This window comes from Peromyscus californicus, unplaced genomic scaffold (assembly GCF_007827085.1).
Source record: "Peromyscus californicus insignis strain IS unplaced genomic scaffold, ASM782708v3 Scaffold_20__1_contigs__length_68692818, whole genome shotgun sequence".
Lineage (NCBI taxonomy): Eukaryota > Metazoa > Chordata > Mammalia > Rodentia > Cricetidae > Peromyscus > Peromyscus californicus.
The window spans coordinates 65,286,912-65,309,654 of NW_026294503.1; the positions used below are offsets into that span (position 1 = coordinate 65,286,912).

The 22,743-nt window shown below is 43.8% G+C and overlaps 1 protein-coding gene across 1 annotated transcript in view; it reads right to left on the reverse strand.

The window, feature by feature from the left end:
* Positions 1-249: 249 nt before the first annotated feature.
* Positions 250-22,743, reverse strand: part of Tfcp2 (transcription factor CP2) — a 45,459-nt gene continuing 22,965 nt past the window's right edge. Inside the window, exons 5-15 of the mRNA XM_052748975.1 lie at positions 21,839-21,945; positions 20,037-20,189; positions 18,484-18,594; positions 18,075-18,163; positions 13,211-13,259; positions 12,515-12,608; positions 11,652-11,742; positions 8,117-8,250; positions 7,568-7,710; positions 4,624-4,675; positions 250-2,793 (exon numbers count right to left, since the gene is read on the reverse strand). Coding sequence (XP_052604935.1) covers positions 2,756-2,793; positions 4,624-4,675; positions 7,568-7,710; positions 8,117-8,250; positions 11,652-11,742; positions 12,515-12,608; positions 13,211-13,259; positions 18,075-18,163; positions 18,484-18,594; positions 20,037-20,189; positions 21,839-21,945 — 1,061 coding nt within the window. The 3' untranslated portion in view covers positions 250-2,755. The remainder of the gene's footprint in view (positions 2,794-4,623; positions 4,676-7,567; positions 7,711-8,116; positions 8,251-11,651; positions 11,743-12,514; positions 12,609-13,210; positions 13,260-18,074; positions 18,164-18,483; positions 18,595-20,036; positions 20,190-21,838; positions 21,946-22,743) is intronic.

The following is a 22,743-nucleotide window of genomic DNA, read 5'->3' on the forward strand; positions in this document are numbered from 1 at the left end:
AAGTCACCCACCTAGTCAGCTCTTCCATTCACCATCCAGACAGGGTGGGATGGTAGCCCACAGCAGCTTATGAGGACAGAAGCAGCTGTACAGGCTGGGAACTCGCCCCCACAACACAACTAAAAATGTCACCTCAAAATGGGATGATGGGTAATCACGCACCAGGAAAGTCAAGCTGTTTGCATCAGTGCTAGTCATTTCCAGGGTTCAAGGTTTTAAACTTGTTTCAAACCAAAAGAAATTAGAAACCACATTACAGGTTGACTTTAATGAACAACAACAAAAAACTGTCTATATAAAAAAAAAGTAAGCTTTATCAAATGCTTCAAAAACACACATAAATTCAAACCCAATACAGAATCTTTTAACATTGTCTTTGTTCATCTCAACAAAATCTGAGGAAATTTCTAGATAAAACTTTATATGTGGTCAGGTGGTGATGACACACACCTTAATCCCAGCACTTGGGAGGCAGAGCCAGGTGGATCTCTGAATTTGAGGCCAGCCTGGTCTACAGAGTCAGATCCAGGACAGCCAGGGCTACACAGAGAAACCCTGTCTCAAAAACAAACAAAACAAAACAAAAACACAAACATTACATGTGAAAAAAGAAGACCCATAATGCTTTACAATTCTGCACATGCACACAGACATACAGTCATTTAGAAGGCAGAACATAGACACAGCATGAGTTTGAACGGGAAAAGAATGTATTTTTTGTAAAGCTTAAAAGTATAAAAAACACACTATGCCAAAATGAGACGGGAGGGGAAGGTGGGGTTGGAGAAACTCACTTATCACAGTGTGAGAACATCACACAAGAGCAATGAGCTCCAGCGGTGAGAGACTCCAGCTCTCCACCTCCAACTGTGTTTGAGCTTCATGGTGACACTGAGCGGGTGTTGGTTTGGTTTGTAGGTCTCAATTATCATTATTTATGGTGATATTTTATTTGTGCTGAAATGTGATTTTATTTCTATGTTAACAAATAAAGTTGCCTGGGGATCAGAGCTAAGAGCAAGCCATTTAGCAGAAGTCCGGCAGTGGTGGCACACGCCCTTAATCCGGTCACATGGCGGGCAAAGTCTCTGTGTGTTCAAGGACATAGCCAGCATGGTTAATCCCAGTACCAACCATAGAGACCTAGAGGTCTATATAGACAGGCAGTGATGAGGAAGTCATGTGGTTGGGTTTAGAACCAATGAGAAGGCAGAACAGAGAGGCAATAAAAAGACAGGACACTCGCCGGCGGTGGTGGCGCACGCCTCTAATCCCAGCACTTGGGAGGCAGAGCCAGGCGGATCTCTGTGAGTTCGAGGCCAGCCTGGGCTACCAAGTGAGTTCCAGAAGAGGCGCAAAGCTACACAGAGAAACCCTGTCTCGAAAAACCAAAAAAAAAAAAAAAAAAAAAAAAGACAGGACACAGGAAGAAGGTCTCTCTCTCAGGGGAAGGAGGGCAGCGAGTGGTAAGATAAGGTGGTCTTAGCTCTTGGCTGCTGCTCGATCTCTGGGCTTTTAACTCTGTATTTGGCTCTGTTTCTTATTTAATACGACCATTTAGAATTTCATCTACAATTACTTAGGTATGTTCCCTCCTTCGGTAGCTAGTTCATCCGTTTCCAGCACAGCCCCAGAAAAGTGATGAGTGGCATCTGGTGGTATGAGACATCAAGGAATAAGGGCCCAGCAGTGTCACTGCCCGCTGGCTGCCTGTCCTCAGGCAGGCTACACCACCACCGTGTCTGCATCTCCTTATCTTCAGCTGGGGGTCACTGTCTCCCCTAGTTATTATGGATTTATTAAGGGGATGAAAACAAGAAGCTCCATCTACAGAATTTATCACTCTGCCTACCCCAATAAATATTATCCAAATATTCAGTTGTGGTATTGCAGGTTAACCAAAATATAAGATCCTGAGACGCTATCTTAACATAAAAGGGAAGGGCCTGCTGGAGCTCAGTTGGAGGAGTGCTTGCCTAGCACATGTGAGGTTCCGGGTTCAAGTCCAGTCCTGTAGAAATAGGCAAGGTGGCGAATGCTTATAACCCCAGCACTTGGGAGGTAGAGGCAAGAACATAAAACCCTATCTCAAAAAAAAAAATCTATATTTCTCCTCACTGAAGAAGTTGTCAAAAAAAAAAGGGAACAAAGCAGAGGTGACCACATGCTTGAGACAAACGAGATCGATGACGTCGTCGTATGGATACAGACGCTCACTTTCACATTAGAAAAATGGCAGGGGGTGGTGATGCACACCAGCACTCAGTGGCAGAGGCAGGTGGATCTCTGTGAGTTCGAGGCCAGCCTGGTCTACACAGTAAGTTCCAGGACAACCCGGGCTACACAGAGAAACTCTGTCTCAGAAAACAAAACGAATTGGAAAAAAACCAAAACCAAACAAACCAAAAGAAAGGACAACGGCAAGAGCTCTCTATCACAGGATTAACGTCCCACCACTCCACTGTCACTCTGCCCTCTGTACTCCTAATGATGGGAGTTCACACTGGTCTCCAACAGGGGCCAGCACTAAGCAGACTGCTGCTGAACTCCATGTCTGGCAGGATCTGAGGGTGCCACACAGCTTGGGCCAATACAGGGGGCTGGGATTCCACTTCAGGGCCTGGTCGCCCAGCATGCCCCCTCCAACATTCACACAGCCAGGTTCCAGAAGACCTTCAGTCTCCAGTCATGACCCCTTCAAAGGGCAGCCATCAAGAGGAGGGAAGCTGCAGCCAGCAAGCGTGGAACGCTCCTCCTACTTCAGAATGACGTGATAGCTGTCACTGGTTTCTGCTGTAAAAAAGATGGGAGAGAGAAGGAGTGATCTTTTTTGTTGCTGCTGTTGTTTTTGTTTTTTCGAGACAGGGTTTCTCTGTGTAGCCTTGGCTGTCCTGGAACTAACTATGTAGGTGAGGCTAGCTTCAAACTCTCTCTGCCTTTCCTTCTGAGTGCTGGGATTCAGCATTATTGATTTTCAATATTTCCACCTCATATTGGGCCTCTCAGGATGGGGCCTCACTGTAAATCAGTAAGGATGGCAATAAAAACAACACACCTTGAATTCCTCATTTGCTAAGGGAGGATGTAAGGCAATGGTGGCGTGGCCAGGGGTGCCTTCCCCCATATGTCAGGAAGCCACTTCACACAGAGAACCATGTCAGCAATGATGCCTCTCTCTCAAATGGTCTTCCCATTTCCCTTCTCAAGAGGGAGAATATGCCCCCAGGGGTGATGTGAGTCAGGAGTTTGCTAGTCTGAAGTCAGCCTGCATTTCATAGAGACCACATTAAAAAAAAAAAAGTCTCCACATTTTACCTCAAAAAGGTAAAACATTAAAGATCTTTTCGTTGTTGAGGAACTGGGATCCATCCCAAGGCCTTGTATATGCTAAGCATATATCTACCCAAGTTAAAACCCACCGTCTGGAAAACCTTTAAAATTCCTTACAAAGGGGGCTGGGGAGTTAACAACCTTAATAAACTGCTTAAACTTAACTTAATAATAAAAAACAATGTTAAAGATGTCCTGCATTGATGGTGGTGAATGATTCTAATCAGAGTGTTAGGAAGGATAAAGACTTGAGTCCCACTGGCCAGCCAGTCTAACCTTGGCAAGTTCTAGGTCAGTGAGAGAGCTTGTATCAAAACAAACAAAACCATAAAACTCAATGGAGCTGTAAAGATGGCTCAGTGGTTAAGAACACTTGTTGACCTGGGTTCAGTTCCCAGCACCCATATGGCAGCCAGCTCACAATAGTTTTTAACTCCAGTTCTGACCGACACAGTCCCCCTGCTTGCACATGGTACACATTATATACACTCAGGCACACACACACACACAAGTGTGCACACAAAATAAATGATGTTTTTTAGGGGGTCGGCTAGAGAGATATCTCAGTGGTTAAAAGCACTGGTTGTTCTAGATGAACACAGTTCAATTCCCAGCACCCATTTAGTAGCTCACAACATTTGGAACTCTCATCCAGGGTATTTGAGGCCCTTTTCTGGCCTTTCATGTGGTGCACAGACATACATGCAGGCAAAACAGCGATACACATAAAAATAAAACTTTAAATATAATTTTTTTTTTTTTTTTTTTCGAGACAGGGTTTCTCTGTGTAGCTTTGCGCCTTTCCTGGAACTCACTTGGTAGTCCAGGCTGGCCTCGAACTCACAGAGATCCACCTGGCTCTGCCTCCCGAGTGCTGGGATTAAAGGCGTGCGCCACCACCGCCCGGCCTTTTTTTTTTTTTTTTTTTTTTTAAATATAATTTTAATAGGTTTATATTAAAGTAGAAAAAATAAATTTAAAAAGGTGGCTAGTGCCTAAGTAACAGTACCTGAGACTGTCCTCTGGCCTCTACACATACATGTGGATACACCCAGATGCATGCACTCTCTTATAGATTTTTATTTTGAGTTGGCAATAAGGTTGAGTGGGGTAAGGGTACTTGCTGCCGAATCAAATGACCTGAGTTTGGTTCCCAGAACCCACAAGGTGGAAGGACAGAACCAACTTCTGCAGGTTGTCTTACGACCTGTGTGTGCCAAGGCACATAATAACCCACCTCACAGACACACGGACAGACAATAAGTGTTAAAGTATGTTCTACTATTTTATTACCTTTCATTGTGTCCAGAATAAAACAGGCTTCTTCCTGGAAGTTCTGTATCATCTGGAAAAAAACAACAAGATCTGTGATCATGCTGGGCAGTGGTGCACACACCTTTAATCCCAGCACTCGGGAGGCAGAGGCAGGTGGATCTCTGTGAGTTCGAGGCCAGCCTGGTCTACAGAGCGAGTTCCAGGACAGCCAGAGCTACACAGAGAAACCCTGTCTCAAAAAGACAAAACAAACAAACAAACAAAAAACCCAAAACAAACAAAGAAAAAAAGATTTGTGATCATTTACACCCTGGTGTGCAGGGTTTATTTTGAATATGAGGCTTTTCATGACACTGTACCGAAGCAGAGATTAAGCTCTCTTGTTTCTTCTGAATAGTGTAAGAATTCTATGTTTACAACTAAGCTTGTGGACAGTGTGAGAATAACACTGCAGCTCTAGTTAGCTTAGTTCAAAGGCATCTATTAGTCAGCAAGCTTCAAATTAAAGAGTCCATAAGTTCTGTAAGCCAGAACAACTAACGCTGAATAGTACCTCGATATCGCTTACTTTGGAAGGCACTGGCAACATCTGAAACAAATTCAAGAATTTTTCAAAATAGACTAGTTTGTAAAATTATAATTTATTTTAAACTAAAATAACTTTACTAGGGCTTTCCTTCCAAAATAATAGTAAAAGAAACAAAGCATTTTGTAAAATGTGGTGCTTAACACGTCATGGTAAAAAAGACAACTCTGTGAGAGCCAGGCTAGCACACACTTATAATCCCAGCACTTGGGAAGCACAGCCAGGAGGATCAGAAGTTCAAGATCATCCTTAGCTATACAGGGGGTTTAAGGCTAGCCTTGACCACAAAGACCCTATCTCAAAAAATGTAAAGCCAATAAAGACAGGCAAGGGGCCGGAGAGACCGTTAAGTTGGTGGTAAAATATTTGCTGTGCACTGTAAGGACCCGAGTTTGGATTCCTAGCACCCACATAAAAAGCTGAGCACAGTGGCATGTGCCAGTAATCCAGCAGATCCTGGAGCTCAGTGGCCAGCCTAGTGGAATTGGTAAGCTTCCAATTCAGTGAGAGGGAGAGAGAGGCTGAGTAAAACACTCAAACTCAACCTCTGGTCTCCACAAGCATATGCATGGGTGGGAACACACCTGCATGCACACGCACGTGACAGACAGACAGACAGACACACGCACGCACAGAGCATACTTGTATTTTTTTAAATGAATAATTGTATTAAGTCATTTAAAAAATTTAATTTATGAGTATGAATGCTTGCCTGCCATGTACATCTATGCGTCATGTGCCTGCCTGGTACCCGTGGGGGGTCAGAAAAGTATGTCAGATCCCCTGGGATTAGAGTTATGAATAGCTGTGAGCCACCATGTGGGTTCTGGAAATCAAACCTGGGACCTCTGGAAGAGCAGCCAGTGCTCTTAACCACTGAGCCATCTCTCTAGCTCCTAAATCACTCTTGTAATTTTGATTTCAGTTCCAGTACTGGGAAAAAACAAAGATGTGTATTTAGGTTAAAAAGAATATAACCAGAATAATATCAACCTCTCTTTTGCTCTCCCTCAAGTTGGCACTAAAACCCAATGCTGCTGCCTCTGCCTTCCAGATGTTAAATTATAAGCATCAGCTCTCCCTGCTTAAGCATTCTGCGTGTGGGAGTGGAGGGTGTGCCAGCATGCACATGTGGAAGCCAGTGGTTAACATCTGCTGTCTTCCTAAATTGCTTTTCATCTTTTTGAGACAGTCTTTCACTGAACCTGGAGCTCACCTTCTGTGGTCAGTAATCTCCAGAGAACTTCCTGTCTCTGCCTCCTTAATGTTGGGATTACAGGCACACACTGCCATGATTGGCTTTTTACATGGGTAGTGGGATCCTAATTCAGGTCCTTAGATCTGCACAGCAAGCTCTTTACAACTGAGCCGTCTCCCTAACCTACCATCTCATTTTAAAATGGTGTGTGTGTGTGTGTGTGTGTGTGTGTCTAGGAATGACAATTTTTACTCAAGTAACAAAATACCATTGTTCAAACTTTTTTAAATTGACCTAAAAATGTGCAAAGGATAGTTTTGTGTGTGTTTGTGTGTGTGTGTGTGTGTGTGTGTGTGCGCGCGCGCGCGCGTATGTGTGCAAGTGTGCACATGAGATGTACGTGGATGTGCGGTATGTTGGTACATATGCACATGTGTATGAATACACAATCACACAGAGAGATCAAACTCCAATATCAGGTGGTCTCTATCACTGTCCACCTTACTTTTTGTTTAAAGCAGGTATGGAGCTCACTTCCCGATCTAGCCGCACCAGCTGGGTTGTGCACGCTCCAGTGATCCTCCTGTGCTGGGGTTACAGGCATGGGGGACCATAACCATCTTTAAAAACCAAACCGAACCACAGTGCTGGGATCTGACCCTCGTCCTCACGCCTGTGCAGCAATTACTCCTCATTGTGGAGCCACCTCGCCCTCACCAGTTTTTGGTTTTGATTTTTTTCTCCTTGGGGTGGGGTGGGTGACGACACCATCTCATGTAGGCCAAGTGGGTCCTGAGATGAACTTGAATTCATGATTTTCCTGCCTCCAATTCTCCTTGTGCTGGGGCTATGGGGGTGCATCACCACCCCCAACTTCACACATAATTTTTAAAAATTAAGAGGTATAAGCAAACAACAAAATCTAAGCCATAGTGTTTCATGCCAATACTCCCAGAAACCCAGGATGCAGAGGCAGGAGGATCATGTAAACCCACAAGTTCAGGGTCCATCAGGCCAAAATAGCAAGACCACATCTGTTAAATTTTTTTACTAAGAATTAAAATTAAAAACCTAAGCCTCTCTGTAGAAAACGGAGTCCAGCCCTGGCAGAGTGCTCTTGGCCTTGCCACATGCCCTAACAAACTATGGATGTAATTCAACAGGACTGAGAAACTGACCTCATCACTGATGAGCACATGGATTCCTGTTGGCCCTTGCTTGTAAATCTGGCTGATCTGGTGAGGAGAAATACTGAAAAGCTGAGCAATTTTTTCTGTTAATTCAGCAGCTGTCAGTTCTTCTAGATAGATAGCATGGTATACTGCAAAAGAAAGCACAGTGGTTAGTGCACAGGCCGTCTGCATTTGCAGGTAACCTGCTCATTTTTCAGAGACTCACAAATCACACAGCCTGGCTTCAGATCCTCCCTCAGCTACCCTTTTCCAATGTGAACTGGGAAAAGTTACTCAACAAACCTAGCCATTCCCTCTTCTGGAGAGGAGAAAACCTACAGCACTGTGGCCATTACTAGCTTTAAGAATTTAAGCATACAAAAAGTACTGGAACTAGCATGTGGCACAGATTAAGAGCTCAACAAATGTGGGCAATTGCCATGACTTCTAGAACTCTAACTAATGCTGAACTGGTCTAAACTCCCATCACACCTGCCGATGAGTTACTGCTTCCCCTTTCTTCCTGCCTGTCCTGGGCTGCCCAGAACAACCTACCGAAGAAAGTACCATCTGAATCTCCGTCTTCTTGCTTCTGCTGTGGTGGTGGCTGCGGCTGCTGCTGCTGCTGCTGCTCCCTCAACTGCAACGATTCCTGACAGACATAAATGGTTAGCCTTGGACGCACCATCCTATGGAGGGAAAAATGGGACTGTCAGCTTCACAGTGTGTTCCCATGGGAAGCACACCCACAGGAGGGCCTGAGTCCCTACGCCACTGTAGAGAGCAGAGACGAATTCTACTAATGCAACTTGTTCCTTGTCTCTCAGTGGTGGGCTTTGTTTTTTAGGCCCATTGGTTCCAACAGGAGGCGCCATTTAAGCTTCTAAACTCTGCATTCCCGGAGAAGTTAGATGTGGGGCTGGGACTGGGGCTCAGTAGTAGACTGTTGGCCGGGCATGCTTCAGGCCCTGGGTTCTGTTCCCAGCACTGAAAGGGGAGGGGTAGAAGAGGAGTAGTGGGAGGGAGGGAAGAGAACCCTAGTGCTAGCTTAGACATGGCAATTCAGGGTCCTCATTCTCCCAAGGTTTCTTCACTAAACCCTGACTTTGACTGTTGGTCCTTTAATGACCATGTAGTTCCTGGAGTCAATGGAGTTTGGGAGCTTTGGAGTTATGGTTAGAAATATTTAACATGCAAGAGTCACTGTTTTATAAAAGGGTCAGGTTCTAGATATGCTGTTTACTTAAAAATACTAATATATGGTGGGCAAGATGGCTCAGCTGGTAAAGGCTCTTGCCAGTTGATTTTATTTCCTGAGACTCCCATTGTGGAAGGAGAGAAATGACTCCTGCAAGTTGTCCTCTGATCTCCATATGACCCCAGACACCTCTTCCCCTGCCACATACACAAAACCTAAGAAAGAGAGGGGGGAGGGAGGAAGGAAGGAAGGAAGGAAGGAAGGAGGAAGAAAGGAGGGAAGGACGAAGGAAGGAGGAAGGAAACACTGGCACAGTGAAGTAGATGACCGGATCTCCCTCAGTGCGTGCCCCCAGCAGCCAGCCTACTCTCTCCCGGTCTGCTTCCTCCCTCAGGGCTTCTTCATCTGGTCACCCCGCTCGTTTCCATTTCAATATACTCCTAGGATAACACTTACAAATAAAGGATCTATTACTAACTTTTTTTTTTTTTTTTTTTTAGATTTATTTATTTATTATGTATACAGCATGTATGTCTGCAGGCCAGAAGAGGGCACCAGATCTCATTACAGATGGTTGTGAGCCACCATGTGGTTGCTGGGAATTGAACTCAGGACCTCTGGAAGAACAGTCAGTGCTCTTAACCTCTGAGCCATCTCTCCAGCCCCTATTACTAACTTTTTAAATTCTTACTTCTATTACCTATTATATTTGATTTGTGGCACCAGAGATTGAGCCCAGGGCTTCACACAAGGGAGGCAAAGGCTTTTCCACTGAGCTACATCTCCAGCCTTTGAAAGATCTCCTTCTTTCCTTGGGTCACTAACCCTCAGATTTCTAGCCACTAAGTCATCTCTCCAACCCATCCTTGAATTAAAAAAAAAAAAAAAAAAGCAAAGCTATTTGTGTGTGTGTGTGTGTGTGTGTGTGTGTGTGTGTGTGTGTGTGTGTGTGCCTGTATGCCCACAGAAGCCAGAAGAGGGTTTCAGATCTCCTGGAGCTGGAGTTCTAGGTAACTGTGAGCCTCCTAATGTGGGTGTTGGGAACCAAACACAGGTTCTCTAGAAGAGCAGAAAGCACTATCAACTCTGAGCCATCTCTCTAGCCCTTAATCCTTGAATTTTTAGCTATCTCTGTGGTAGTTTGAAAGAAAATGGCCCCAAAGGGAGGTGCGGCACTGTGAGGAGGTGTGGCCTTGTGGGAGGAAGTGTGTCAATGTGGGGTGGGCTTTGAGGTTTCTTGCTCAAGCTTCTCTCACTGTGTCACTGAGACCACTTCCTGTTGCCTGCAAGATGTAGGACTCTCAGCTACTTCTCCAGCACCACGTCTGCCTGCACACGGGCTGCTCCCTTCTATGATAATGGACTGAACCTCTGACACTGTAAGTCACCCCAATTAAATGTTTTCCTTTAAAAGAGTTGCCATGGTCATGGTGTCCCTTCACAGCAACTGAAACCCTAAGACACTTTCCTTTAAGTTTTCCAATACTGCCAGGGTGGTAGCACACTCCTGTAACTGCAGCATCAGGAGATAAAGAAAGGAATTCAAAGCTTTATCCTCAGCTACATACACAGTTTGAGGCCAATCTGAGATATAATGAGACCGTCTCTCACAAACAAGATTTCCTAAGACTACCGTCAACTCAATGCAGTACATGTGTGAGGTATAAAATACAAATCCTTCACAATTGATTCAGTCCTGTTGTCGTATATCTCATTTTCCTCCCATCAATTATTACTAAGGCAAACATGGTAACACATGCCTGTAATTCCAGCACTTAAGTGGGTGGGGCTGGAAGTTCTGAGTCCAGGGCTAACCTAGGTTACACAGCAAATTCAATTCCAGCCTGGACTATGTAGCCAGACTCTGTCTCAAAAAAAAAAACAAAACCAAAAAACCCAAAAAACAAAAACAACCCAAACATTTAAAAACAAAAATAAAACAACCTCCCCAACACACACACACACACACACACACACACACACACACACACACACACATACACACACACACACACACACACTCAAAAAGGATTACAATTACTCTTTTTTGTTGTTGTTTTTTTCAAGACAGGGTCTCAGTACATAGCTGGTCTGGAACTTGAATACACACACACACACACCCTCCACAGAGTGTCTTTTCTGACTACATCAGGGTATTCTATAGACCACAAACTTGCTTTATTTTGTGTTTGTTTTGTTTTGTTGAGACAGAGTCTCTGGTAGTCCAAGTTAACCTTGAAGCTACTACAAAGTCAAGGATAGCCTTGAACTCTTGATCTTCCTACCTCAACCTCCTAGGTACCAGAATTAAGAGCTGAGCCACACCCAGTTTGTCTGTCTGGTTCCCTTCAAAGCTCTTAGCACTATCTAAAATACTTACTGTTTTTCTTTATGGGTACACTGTCACCAATGTACCTCCAGAGCCTACAGAAGTACCTATCTTACATAAAGACAGTAACCATTTGCCTGATGAGAGGAGCTGGAAACAATAACTGACTATCACAAGGAGTTCTTGGGATCAAATGTAAGAAATGATGCTTTTCATTTGTGTTTATTTGGTACATAGTGGGATTTTTTTTTTAAAATAAAGTATTTTTTCTTAAACCAAAATATTGATTTAGCATGCACACACGCTGTGTGTACATCTGTGTGTCTGTAGTGGGGACACATATCAGAGTCCCTGTGGGGTGGAGGCCAAAGACAACTTCTGAGAGTTGACACTTCCCTTTACCATGTACCTACTCAATTCACTGGCCCACGACTAGACTTTGTTTTAATCTTTTGACAAGATATATTTATCTGTGCAGAGTATTAGGGAAAATTCAGGATATAAATACATCTGAAATCCAATCTCACTGGTATCTTAACCATGGGCATCTTGAAAGTACATACCGGCCTTTTAATGCATTGAAAAGTCTGATCCCATCTGCGGGGCCACAGATTTGGATCACATCGTCTCTAGTTAGTTTCAGCAAATCTGCCCCTGGAATAAACAGGGGGAAAAAGGTTAATGATAAAGGCAAAAATCACTTCTGTAAGAGATTTTTAAATGGGCTCTACTCTGAGGACACCTCATCGGCAATCTGTTGCAGTCTTTACAGCAGACAGAGCCCTGTGCCTCAGCCTCTGCCTCATCTTCTGTCTCAATTCTCACGCAATTAACTTCTCCACTTAACCCTATGCTTTCATCAGATGGAGGGTGCTGAGCGGGCCAGTTGCTTTTGCTGGGAGAAACACCCTTCCACAGTCTGACAGACTCACACCAGCTGCTCCCAGTTTCACTCACACACTCCTGCTGTAGTACTTATCTAGCAGGTTCCACTCTGATGGAATCTTTCTTCTGCACACATGAAGAAAGGTTCTCACCAGTACATCTCATCAACTGCATGTTCCTACCCAGAGCACACAGAGGCTGCATAAACTGGACTGTACAAGTAATTCGGACAGTCTGTCTGTGAATGTCCCTTGGTAAAGCACTGAATGTCCCTTGGAACACACATTTTAAAGTGCTATACAGAATAAACATTTTCAGACTAAAAACTGCTTCTCTCCAGGAGTCTCCCAGTACGATTAGAGACAGCTGAAAGTCTGAGGTGTTTGATGAAATTCATTTTATTAAAAAAAAAAAAAAAAAAAAAAAAAGACTGAGACACCACCTCCCCAGCCCCACACACCCATATAGACATCAAGAGGCCGGCCCTATGGCGCACATGGATACCCCATGCTGAGAAGGCAAAAGGAAAAACTAATCTAACCTGAGAAGTTGGTGAAGAGCCTTGTGAATGTGGAAAACCGGTTTCGATGCAACCACTGCTGGGCTTCCTGAGGCGTGGTTGTTGGCAAGAGGTTCTGAAAGAGAATGTATTCTTTTGTATCTGAATAGTTCACCTGCTACCTCATTAGATAGCATAACCAAACTCTTCTGCACCCTACAACCATGCAGGGAGTGTCCGGGAACTGTTTCTATCACACAGGCTCTTCTCCAACCACGAGTGATACTTCACTATCAGACTGTAAGCTCTTCACAGTCAAGGGATCCTGTAGTGGCAGCCATTTCAGAAATCACAGAGCTCACACTGGACCAGCCCGGGCAACACAATGAGCTCCATAGAAAGAGAAGCAGCTGCAGCCAGGTAGGGCGGTGCAACCTGCAACCCCAGCACTTGAGAGACTGAGGCAGGATGACTACTCTGTGTCCTAAACCAGTCTGGGCTGCATAGTGAGTTCAAGGCCAGCCTGTGATGCACAGTCAAAGTCTGGCTAATAACAAGCAAACAAAGAAAACTGCTTTCAAGGTCCTCTTGTCTCTATTATGTTTCCAGTCCCTCGTATAACTTCAATAAGGAAGGGAATGAATGAGTAACAGTCTCTAGTCCACTAGCATCTGACAGAATCATAGTCACCACAACAGTACTACACATACGAACAACTGACATTGGCTTTAGACTTACGTCAGTGACTGGAGGGGGTGGCTCTGGCTGATGGTTTGGTGAGCCATTTCTAAGGAGAGATATTGAAGATGAAAGGATCAGTCCATGGTATGCTCTGGTCTATTACTGCATGCTTCAGTATCAGAGAGCTAAAAGATTCTCTGCTTTATCTCCAAACACGCTCTCAGAGTGCTTCAGGTGTGAGTGTGTGCTGATTAACTCAGAAATTTCAGGGAAGGGGAGAAACTATGTCACTGAAACATTTTTTATGACTGAGGACCTAGGAAAAATATCAAAATTCAGTAAATAGAAACTGACAGATTAAATTATGGCATAATAAATATCTGCGAGGAGCTAGGAATATAGTTAGCAGTAAAGTGTCTGCCTAGGATGCATAAGGCTGAGTTCAAAAGAGGAAAAACAATACTGGGACACAAAGTCCCAGTACTTCACTGCTGTAAGCATGCATCACTCCTATATTAAACAGATCGACAGCCACACTACAACACGCAAGAGTCAGAAGAAAATATATACTACGATCACACACTGGACTGGGCATGGTAGTCCACCCCTTTAACCCCAGCACTCAGGAGGCAGAGGCAGGTGGATCTCTACGAGTTCAAGGCCAGCTTGGTTTACAGACTGAGTTCCAGATCAGCCAAAGCTAAGTGAGACCCTGCTCAAAAAACAAAAAACAAAAAACAAAAAACAAAAAGACAAACAGCAACAACAAACTATTTTGCTGTCCGGGTGGAACCCAGTTCCTTCCTTGCATGTGCTCGCAACTGCTATCCCACTGCACTACCTCAGTTCTGAAAAACAATTCTTGTGTGAGCTGCCATGTTGGTGCTAGGAACTGAACTGGGTCCTCTGGAAGAGCAGCCAGTACTCCGACTGCTGAGCCATCTCTCCAGTCCCTATTTACTAGTTTTTAAATTTTGGTTAATTGTTGCTGTGTGTGTAGGATGCTGTGGTGGTGCAGGTGAGAGGTCAACTCTGTAGGGTCAGTTCTCCTTCCATCTTTACAAGGGCCTATCCTGCTGACCCAGTTCATTTCAGATCTACTTTGTCTGTCTGTCTGTCTATCTATCTAATCAATCATCTATCTATCATCTATCCATCCATCTATCTATCTAATCTTATCTATCATCTATCCATCCATCTATCCATCCATCCATTATCTATCTATCTATCTATCTATCTATCTATCTATCTATCTATCTATCTATCTATCTAATCTTATCTATCATCCATCCATCCATCCATCCATCCATCCATCCATCTGTAAGTGTGTATATGTCTGTGAAAGTATATTCAAAGATCCATGTCAGTGTGTATACCTACTGTGGAGTCCAGAAGAGAGCACTGGATTCCTTGGAGCTAGATTACAGGAGTTTGTGAGATGTCTGGTTGATTTCACGGGTGCAGGGATCCAAGCTCTGGCTCTCACAGCTGGGAAGCCAACACTCTGACCCACTGAACTGTATCCAGCTCCCCAATCCATTATGGTTAAAGTTGAGTCAAAATTAGTTCTAATTTGTTTTTGTTGTTGATGTTCGTTTTTCGAGACAGGGTTTCTCTGTGTAGCTGTGCGCCTGTCCTGGAACTCACTCTGTAGACCAGGCTGGCCTCAAACTCACAAAGATCCACCTGCCTCTGCCTCCCGAGTGCTGGGATTAAAGATGTGCACCACCACCGCCCGGCTAGTCCTAATTTGTTATTCAACATTTATTTCCACACTTTTGGTTTTTCTTATAGTTTCTTTTGTTTAATGTTTATTTTCTTTATGAGAGAAAAAGTTGAGGAAAAAATGTAAAACACAATCCTTAAACTGCAAATATTTTAAATTGCCTCCAAGTAGACAGCATCATCCCCCTAAGGATAATAAGAAAACCCTTTATTTCAAGAGCTCCTCTGGGCCAGATATAGTGGTCAGCTTTAGTCAGCTACCTGAGAGGCTGAGGCAGGAGGATTGCTTGGCTCCAGGAGTTCTAGGCCAGCTTAGAAACACAGCTAAGACCCCACATCCAAACAAACAAACAAACAAACAAGAAACATAGTATAGTAATGGCAATTCATACCTGTAACCCCAGGATTAGGGAGTCTGGCAGCAGGACTGCTGTGAACTCAGGGCTAGGCTGGCTATGTAATAATTCAAAGCCAGCCTGGAATATACAAACGACAACCCCTTTTCCTCTTTATTTCTGTCGTAGTTGAAAATTTTAACCTTGATATTCAAACTTAGCAATGACATCGGGGTTATAGACAGATGTATTAGTTTTAGAACTAATACCAAAAAAGGTATTAGTTCTTAACTGTTACTTTTCAAATATTTAAGCTACTTTTTAAATCTTTTAAGTAGGGGGACTAGAGAGATGGCTCAGTGGTTAAGAGCACTGACTACTCTCCTAGAGGACCTGGGTTCAATTCCCAGCACCCACATAGCAGCTCATACCTGTCTGCTACTCCAGTTCCAGGGCTTCAGACATGTATACAGGCAAAAATCAATTAACATTAAATAAAAATAAGTTATTAAAAAAACAAAAAAAGTAGGTTGAACATAGTATAAACAAATCCAACTGAAACAACACAAGGACTCTTAACAAGAAAAAAATGTCCATACAACTGTGTTTCCAGTTCCCAGGCCACTCTCTGGGGCAAGCGTGAAAGGAAGTGCAAGAACCACAAGACAAACAAATAGAATCGACAAAAAACCTAACTATCAGCTCATCACAAAATTCTCCCGTAGAAGACACCATCTGATGTTACCTGACACCATCTGATGTTACCTGACACCATCTGATGTTACCCTGACACCATCTGATGTTACCTGACACCATCTGATGTTACCTGACACCATCTGATGTTACCTGACACCATCTGATGCTACCTGTCACCATCTGATGTTACCTGTCATCATCTGATGTTACCCTGACACCGTCTGATGTTACCTGACACCATATGATGTTACCTGTCACCATCTGAAGTTACCTGTCACCATCTGATGTTACCTGTTATCATCTGATGTTACCCTGACACCGTCTGATGTTACCTGACACCATCTGATGCTACCTGTCACCATCTGATGTTACCTGTCACCATCTGATGTTACCTGACACCGTCTGATGTTACCTGTCACCGTCTGATGTTACCTGACACCGTCTGAAGTTACCTGTCACCGTCTGATGTTACCTGTCATCATCTGATGTTACCTGACACCATCTGATGTTACCTGCCACCATCCGATGTTACCTGCCACCATCTGATGTTACCTGACACCATCTGATGTTACCTGACACCATCTGATGTTACCTGTCACCATCTGATGTTACCTGACACCATCTGATGCTACCTGACACCATCTGATGCTACCTGTCACCATTTGATGTTACCTGTCATCATCTGATGTTACCTGTCACCATCTGATGTTACCTGACACCGTCTGAAGTTACCTGTCACCATCTGATGCTACCTGTCACCATCTGATGCTACCTGTCATCATCTGATGTTACCCTGACACCGTCTGATGTTACCTGACACCATCTGATGCTACCTGTCACCATCTGATGTTACCTGACACCATCTGATGTTACCTGTCACCATCTGATGTTACCTGACACCGTCTGAAGTTACCTGTCACCATCTGATGCTACCTGTCACCATCTGATGTTACCTGTCATCATCTGATGTTACCCTGACACCGTCTGATGTTACCTGATACCATCTGATGTTACCTGACACCATCTGATGTTACCTGACACCATCCGATGTTACCTGCCACCATCCGATGTTACCTGACACCATCTGATGTTACCTGACACCATCTGATGTTACCTGTCACCATCTGATGTTACCTGACACCATCTGATGTTACCTGACACCATCTGATGCTACCTGTCACCATCTGATGTTACCTGTCATCATCTGATGTTACCTGTCACCATCTGATGTTACCTGACACCGTCTGAAGTTACCTGTCACCATCTGATGTTACCTGTCATCATCTGATGTTACCCTGACACCGTCTGATGTTACCTGACACCATCTGATGTTACCTGACACCATCTGATGCTACCTGTCACCATCTGATGTTACCTGTCATCATCTGATGTTACCCTGACACCGTCTGATGTTACCTGACACCATCTGATGTTACCTGACACGGTCTGATGTTACCTGACACCGTCTGATGTTACCTGACACCGTCTGATGTTACCTGACACCGTCTGATGTTACCTGACGACACCGTCTGATGTTACCTGACACCATCTGATGTTACCTGTCATCATCTGATGTTACCTGTCACCATCTGATGTTACCTGACACCGTCTGAAGTTACCTGTCATCATCTGATGTTACCTGACACCATCTGATGTTACCTGTCACCATCTGATGTTACCTGACACCATCTGATGTTACCTGACACCATCTGATGCTACCTGTCACCATCTGATGTTACCTGTCATCATCTGATGTTACCCTGACACCGTCTGATGTTACCTGACACCATCTGATGTTACCTGACACCATCTGATGTTACCTGACACCATCTGATGTTACCTGACACCGTCTGATGTTACCTGACACCGTCTGATGTTACCTGACGACACCGTCTGATGTTACCTGTCACCATCTGATGTTACCCTGACACCATCTGATGTTACCTGACACCATCTGATGTTACCTGACACTGTCTGAGGGTAAAGGTTCTTAGATAAATCTCCATCTCTTTTCAGGAGAGTGCAAACCTCAACCAGTACAAAAATTGGTCAAAGGATGACCAAATGGAAGCACTTACTAATCTGGAAAGAACTTGTCGATGGAAATGTAATAAAAGAATATATATTTAGTACAAACACAATCCAATTGCATTTCCTAGACTTACCCTTCCCCAAGAAAGAAACTGCTATGGGAACTGTTGAAGCCAGGTGATGGGGAATTGTTGACATAGGTGATCTCAGGCCATGGGGAACACTAAAAACAAAGGAGAACTTAGGGAATGAGAAAGCATGTTCTGTCTCCTCTAAAACACTCACTTTACTAGCATATCTTCATCAATCAAGAAAATATGCTCAGGACCAAGTTTAGACTAGGCTGGAAAGAAATATATACATATGTATTTTCTTAAATTTACTTTTTCTTTTAGGAATGACACTTATGGGGATGGAGATGCAGTTTAGTAATAGAGAGCTTGCCTAACATACACAAGGCCCAGGTCTGATCCCAAGCACCACAGAATGAGTGAATGAATGAATGAATGGGAGTACAAATTATGAACTGGAAAATCCTTTCACCTCTGTGAGTATGGTTGTCTCATAGGAAGGTTGGTATTTCTCTTTTTCATGGGGTGTTCGTTTCTCCATTTTCTCTCTGTCTGTTTTTTGTTTTCTGTCGGCACCTTTAGGCTGAAATGAGAAACAGGCTGCTTTAAATTCAAGTACTCACACTTGGACCCAGAAATATTACTTTCAAACACTATTCACATATAAAGACTGGGCGCATCACCCTCACTGTCTGAAAATAGGATGTTTCAATGTTTGATGCAGTTGGAAAGACTGACAGATAGAAAGACCACTACAGTACATACCAAGCTGGAAAAAAAAATCAAGTCTCAAAACCACCCCTACAGTGTACTCCCACTTACGCTTCAAAGACAGGAAAATATATGGGTGCCTATGTACGCAGGTTCACTAAGGAACAGAAGGGACCAGAAGCATGCATAACAGACGGTGACCATCGTACCTCTAGAATCGGGAAGAGTAACCACAGTAGACAAACCAGGGCAACTATAGAGCACTGACTCCCCACCCTCACCCTCCCTGCTTCCTTCTTGGTTTTCCGAGAAGAAACCTGCTGTGTTCCCGAGTTTATCTTCCTTGATACAGAGCCCAGGTCGGTGCTGATCCTGAAGCAATCTTGCCTTAGGCTCTTAAGTGCAAAGATTATAGGCCTGAGCCACCACACTTGCCCTGAATTTCTTGCAATGAGAATTTATTTATCCATGTGATAAAAACCAAGACTGAGCAGAGAGTGGTGACACATGCCCACAGTCCCAGTACTTGGAAGCAGAAGCAGAATTATCGGGAGTTCAAGGCCATCCTTGGCTACTGAGAAAATCTGAGGCCACTCTAGGCTACCTCAAAACCTATTTCTGCCTCATGACTGCCTCAAAACAACAAAAATAATAAGAAAGTAGAAACACAAACTATTAATGTACCTAAATCAGTCAAGTTTGCATGATTTCTGAGGTACAGAAAAGCTTACAAGTCAACAGGCTTTAATGAGAACCCGGTTTTGCCTGCAGCCTGCTTTATAAGTTCTTGTTACCTCACACCAATCCCCATGTAAACTACCTTAAGTGACAACCAGAGGTTGTCTAAGCATCTACCTCGGACAATTTGTAATTTTATTTATTTTTAAAACTTATTTATTATGTATACAGTATTCTGCCTGCATGTATGCCTGCAGACTAGAAGAGGGCACCAGATCTCATTACAGAAGGTTGTGAGCCGCCATGTGGTTGCTGGGAATTGAACTCAGGACCTCTGGAAGAGTAGCCAGTGCTCTTAACCCCTGAGCCATCTCTCCAGCCCCGATTTGTAGTTTTAAAAACACACAAGCTGACTTACTACCTGGACACCTCCTGTCAAAATGGAATGATAAAGAGGTTTTAGCTGGATGTGGTGGCACACACCTTTAATCCCAGCAGAGGCAGGCAGATCTCTGTGAGTTCGAGAACAGCCAGGTCTACAAAGTGAGTTCCAGGATAGCCAGGGAACCTTGTCTCGAACTCCCCCCACCCCCCTCAAAAAAGAGGTTTTTAAGGCCAGTACACGGCCCAGGATACCTTGAAGACTTTGATCTGGCAGCTTGCGGAGTGCAAGTGCTCAGTGTACTCCCCGTTCTCATTCTCCTTGAAGGTATCAATTTGCACTCGGAAAGGCACCCCCTTCTCTCCACCATGCTTCCTCATGGTGAACTCCGTGCTAATGCAGTGCACCTGGAAGGGAGTGACACCAAGGCTTCAGTGGCACCAGCCACACCAGCCAGCAATGTCTGGGGCGGCTAACAGAGGCAAACCCTTCAATAGGCATTTATCAATACACACTAAATTCTTTTCATTTCTCAGTCTAATGGAGGAAATTAGAAACATATTAGTAATTCACAAATGTAAGCAAGTAAATTTACAGATCTAATGCCATCAAAGACCCTGCCTCCAAAAAACAAACAAAAACGGCTGCTTGAGGGCCTTTCCAATGGCTAGGACATAGTAAATGAGAAAATCAGATGGAGTGGAGGAACACTTGTTTGGTTACGGCTGAAGTCTAAGGCTGCTGTGTAGCTGGCCACTCACTAGCTTGGATTAGTGCAGACTCACTCTAAGCCTCAGACTACTCTTGGTGCTACAGAGATGGCTCAGCCATTGAGAACACACACTATTCTTACAGAGGATCCAAGTTCAGTTCCCAACACCCACACCAGGTGGCTCACAACTGCCCATAACTCCAGCTCTAGTGATATTAAATGCCTCTGGCCTCTGTGGGCACCTGCACTCATGCACAAATCCACATTCTAACACACATACACATAATCTAAAAATAATAAAAATATTTTATTTATATTTACTTTATAAATATAAAAGTTAAAATTAAATATTTCAAAGACTACTCCTGTTCCAAAGGACTATTATTCAAAGTCTTGAAAGGATGTTCACAGAGTACTAACATAGTGAGAACCTCAACTGTAAGTATTTAATGAATTATTGGTTGAAATTATTACAAATAAAAGAATTCTGAGGAATTTACCCAAAGGACATAATCACATATGCAAATCAAACTTTATGTACATTAAAAATAACTACGGATAACAATAAAAACAGAACAGTTTACCTGTTGAATAATTGTTTGACAAATTATCTACAATCAAAGAATGGTATAATATGTAAACAACAGCAAACATTCCAGAGAGATATAAGGAAATAGATTTCATAAACTTAGAAGGAACAATGAAAAAATTCTTCCAATTGAGCTGCCTGAACCTGACTGGCTGGAACCCTGAGAAACAGTTGCAGCCCGGTGGAAGAATGCATGCTTCGCACACAGAAGGCCGCAGGCTCAATCCCCAGCATGTGCGTTCTTGCACAGGTGCACACTCACAACTCACACTCAAACAAGATTCTTCTGTCTGTTTGTTTGAGATGGGAGTCTCTCTGTGTAGCCCTGGCTGTCCTGGTCTCGCTATGTAGACCAGGCAGGCCTCAAATTCATAGAGATCTGCCAGTGCTGGAATTAAAGGCGTGCACCACCATGTCTACCTACACAAAAGGATTTTAAGTTTCATAGATCTTATTCTTTATTTTTATTGTTGCTAGTTTACTGTTTGAGACACCAGCTCACATACCTCAGACTGCCTTGAACTCACTCTGTAACTCTGGTCTTCCTACCTTTACTACGCAATGCTAAGATCAGAGGAGTGTACTACCACACAGGTTTATGGGGTGCAGGGGATCAAATCCAGGACCTCATGCATGCTAAGCAAGCCCTCTACTAACTGAGTTACATCTCCAGCCCTGATAGGTTTTAGTCTTTAAAAACACGCTGGTAGTAACAGGTGCTCTCTCTAACTGTAATGGCAACTGGGATGCCTTACCTGAATAAACACAGATGTCCTCTTTGCTGGGTCCCACAGGAACTCCACTGTATTTAGCTGGGTAGGATTGGCCCTGGGATCAATTATACCCACAGACATTGGGATATCTGAGAAACACAACGGGAATCACTGAACAACTCTGAGGGCTCCTTGTTTTTGTTTGTTTGTTTGTTTGTTCGTTCGTTTTTCTTTTGGTTTTTCCAGACAGGGTTTTTCTGTGTAGCTCTGGCTGTCCTGGAACTCACTCTGTAGACCAGGCTGGCCTCGAACTCACAGAGATCCGCCTGGCTCTGCCTCCTGAGTAAAGGCGTGCGCCACCACCGCCTGGCTTGTTTTTGGTCTTAAGATGAGGGTCTCAGTGTATTGCCTGGACTCAAGCAACTCTGCCTCTACCTCTTGAGTAGCTGGGACTACAGGCATGAGCTACCATGCCTATGACTACTGTGGTTTTAGGTAAGAAAGCAACTTATAGTAAGTCTACATACTAATGCTAATATGAAAATTATGAAACTTTTTGAGACATAATCCTCCTGCTTCTACCTCTTGAGAACTGGGATCAGAAAATTATAAATATTGTCAAATACAGACAGTACTTGAATACTACTGGTAAAAAGCATGACAGGCACTTCTCAAAAAAAGATTAAAAATAGAACTGGCATATGGCCCAATACTGCCACTTCTTGATGAAGACAGAAGCCTGAGTGTGGTGGCTCATATCAGCGGTCTGCACGCAAAAGACAGTCAGGAGGACCACCATGAGCTAGCTCAAGGCCAGCCTGGGCTACAGAATGAGATATTGTTTCAGACACACAAGAAACCAAGGCAGAGGCTCAAACAAATACTATCATGTCCATGTGCACAGGAACATCACTCAAAAGAGCCCAACAGTGAACGCTATCCGTGTC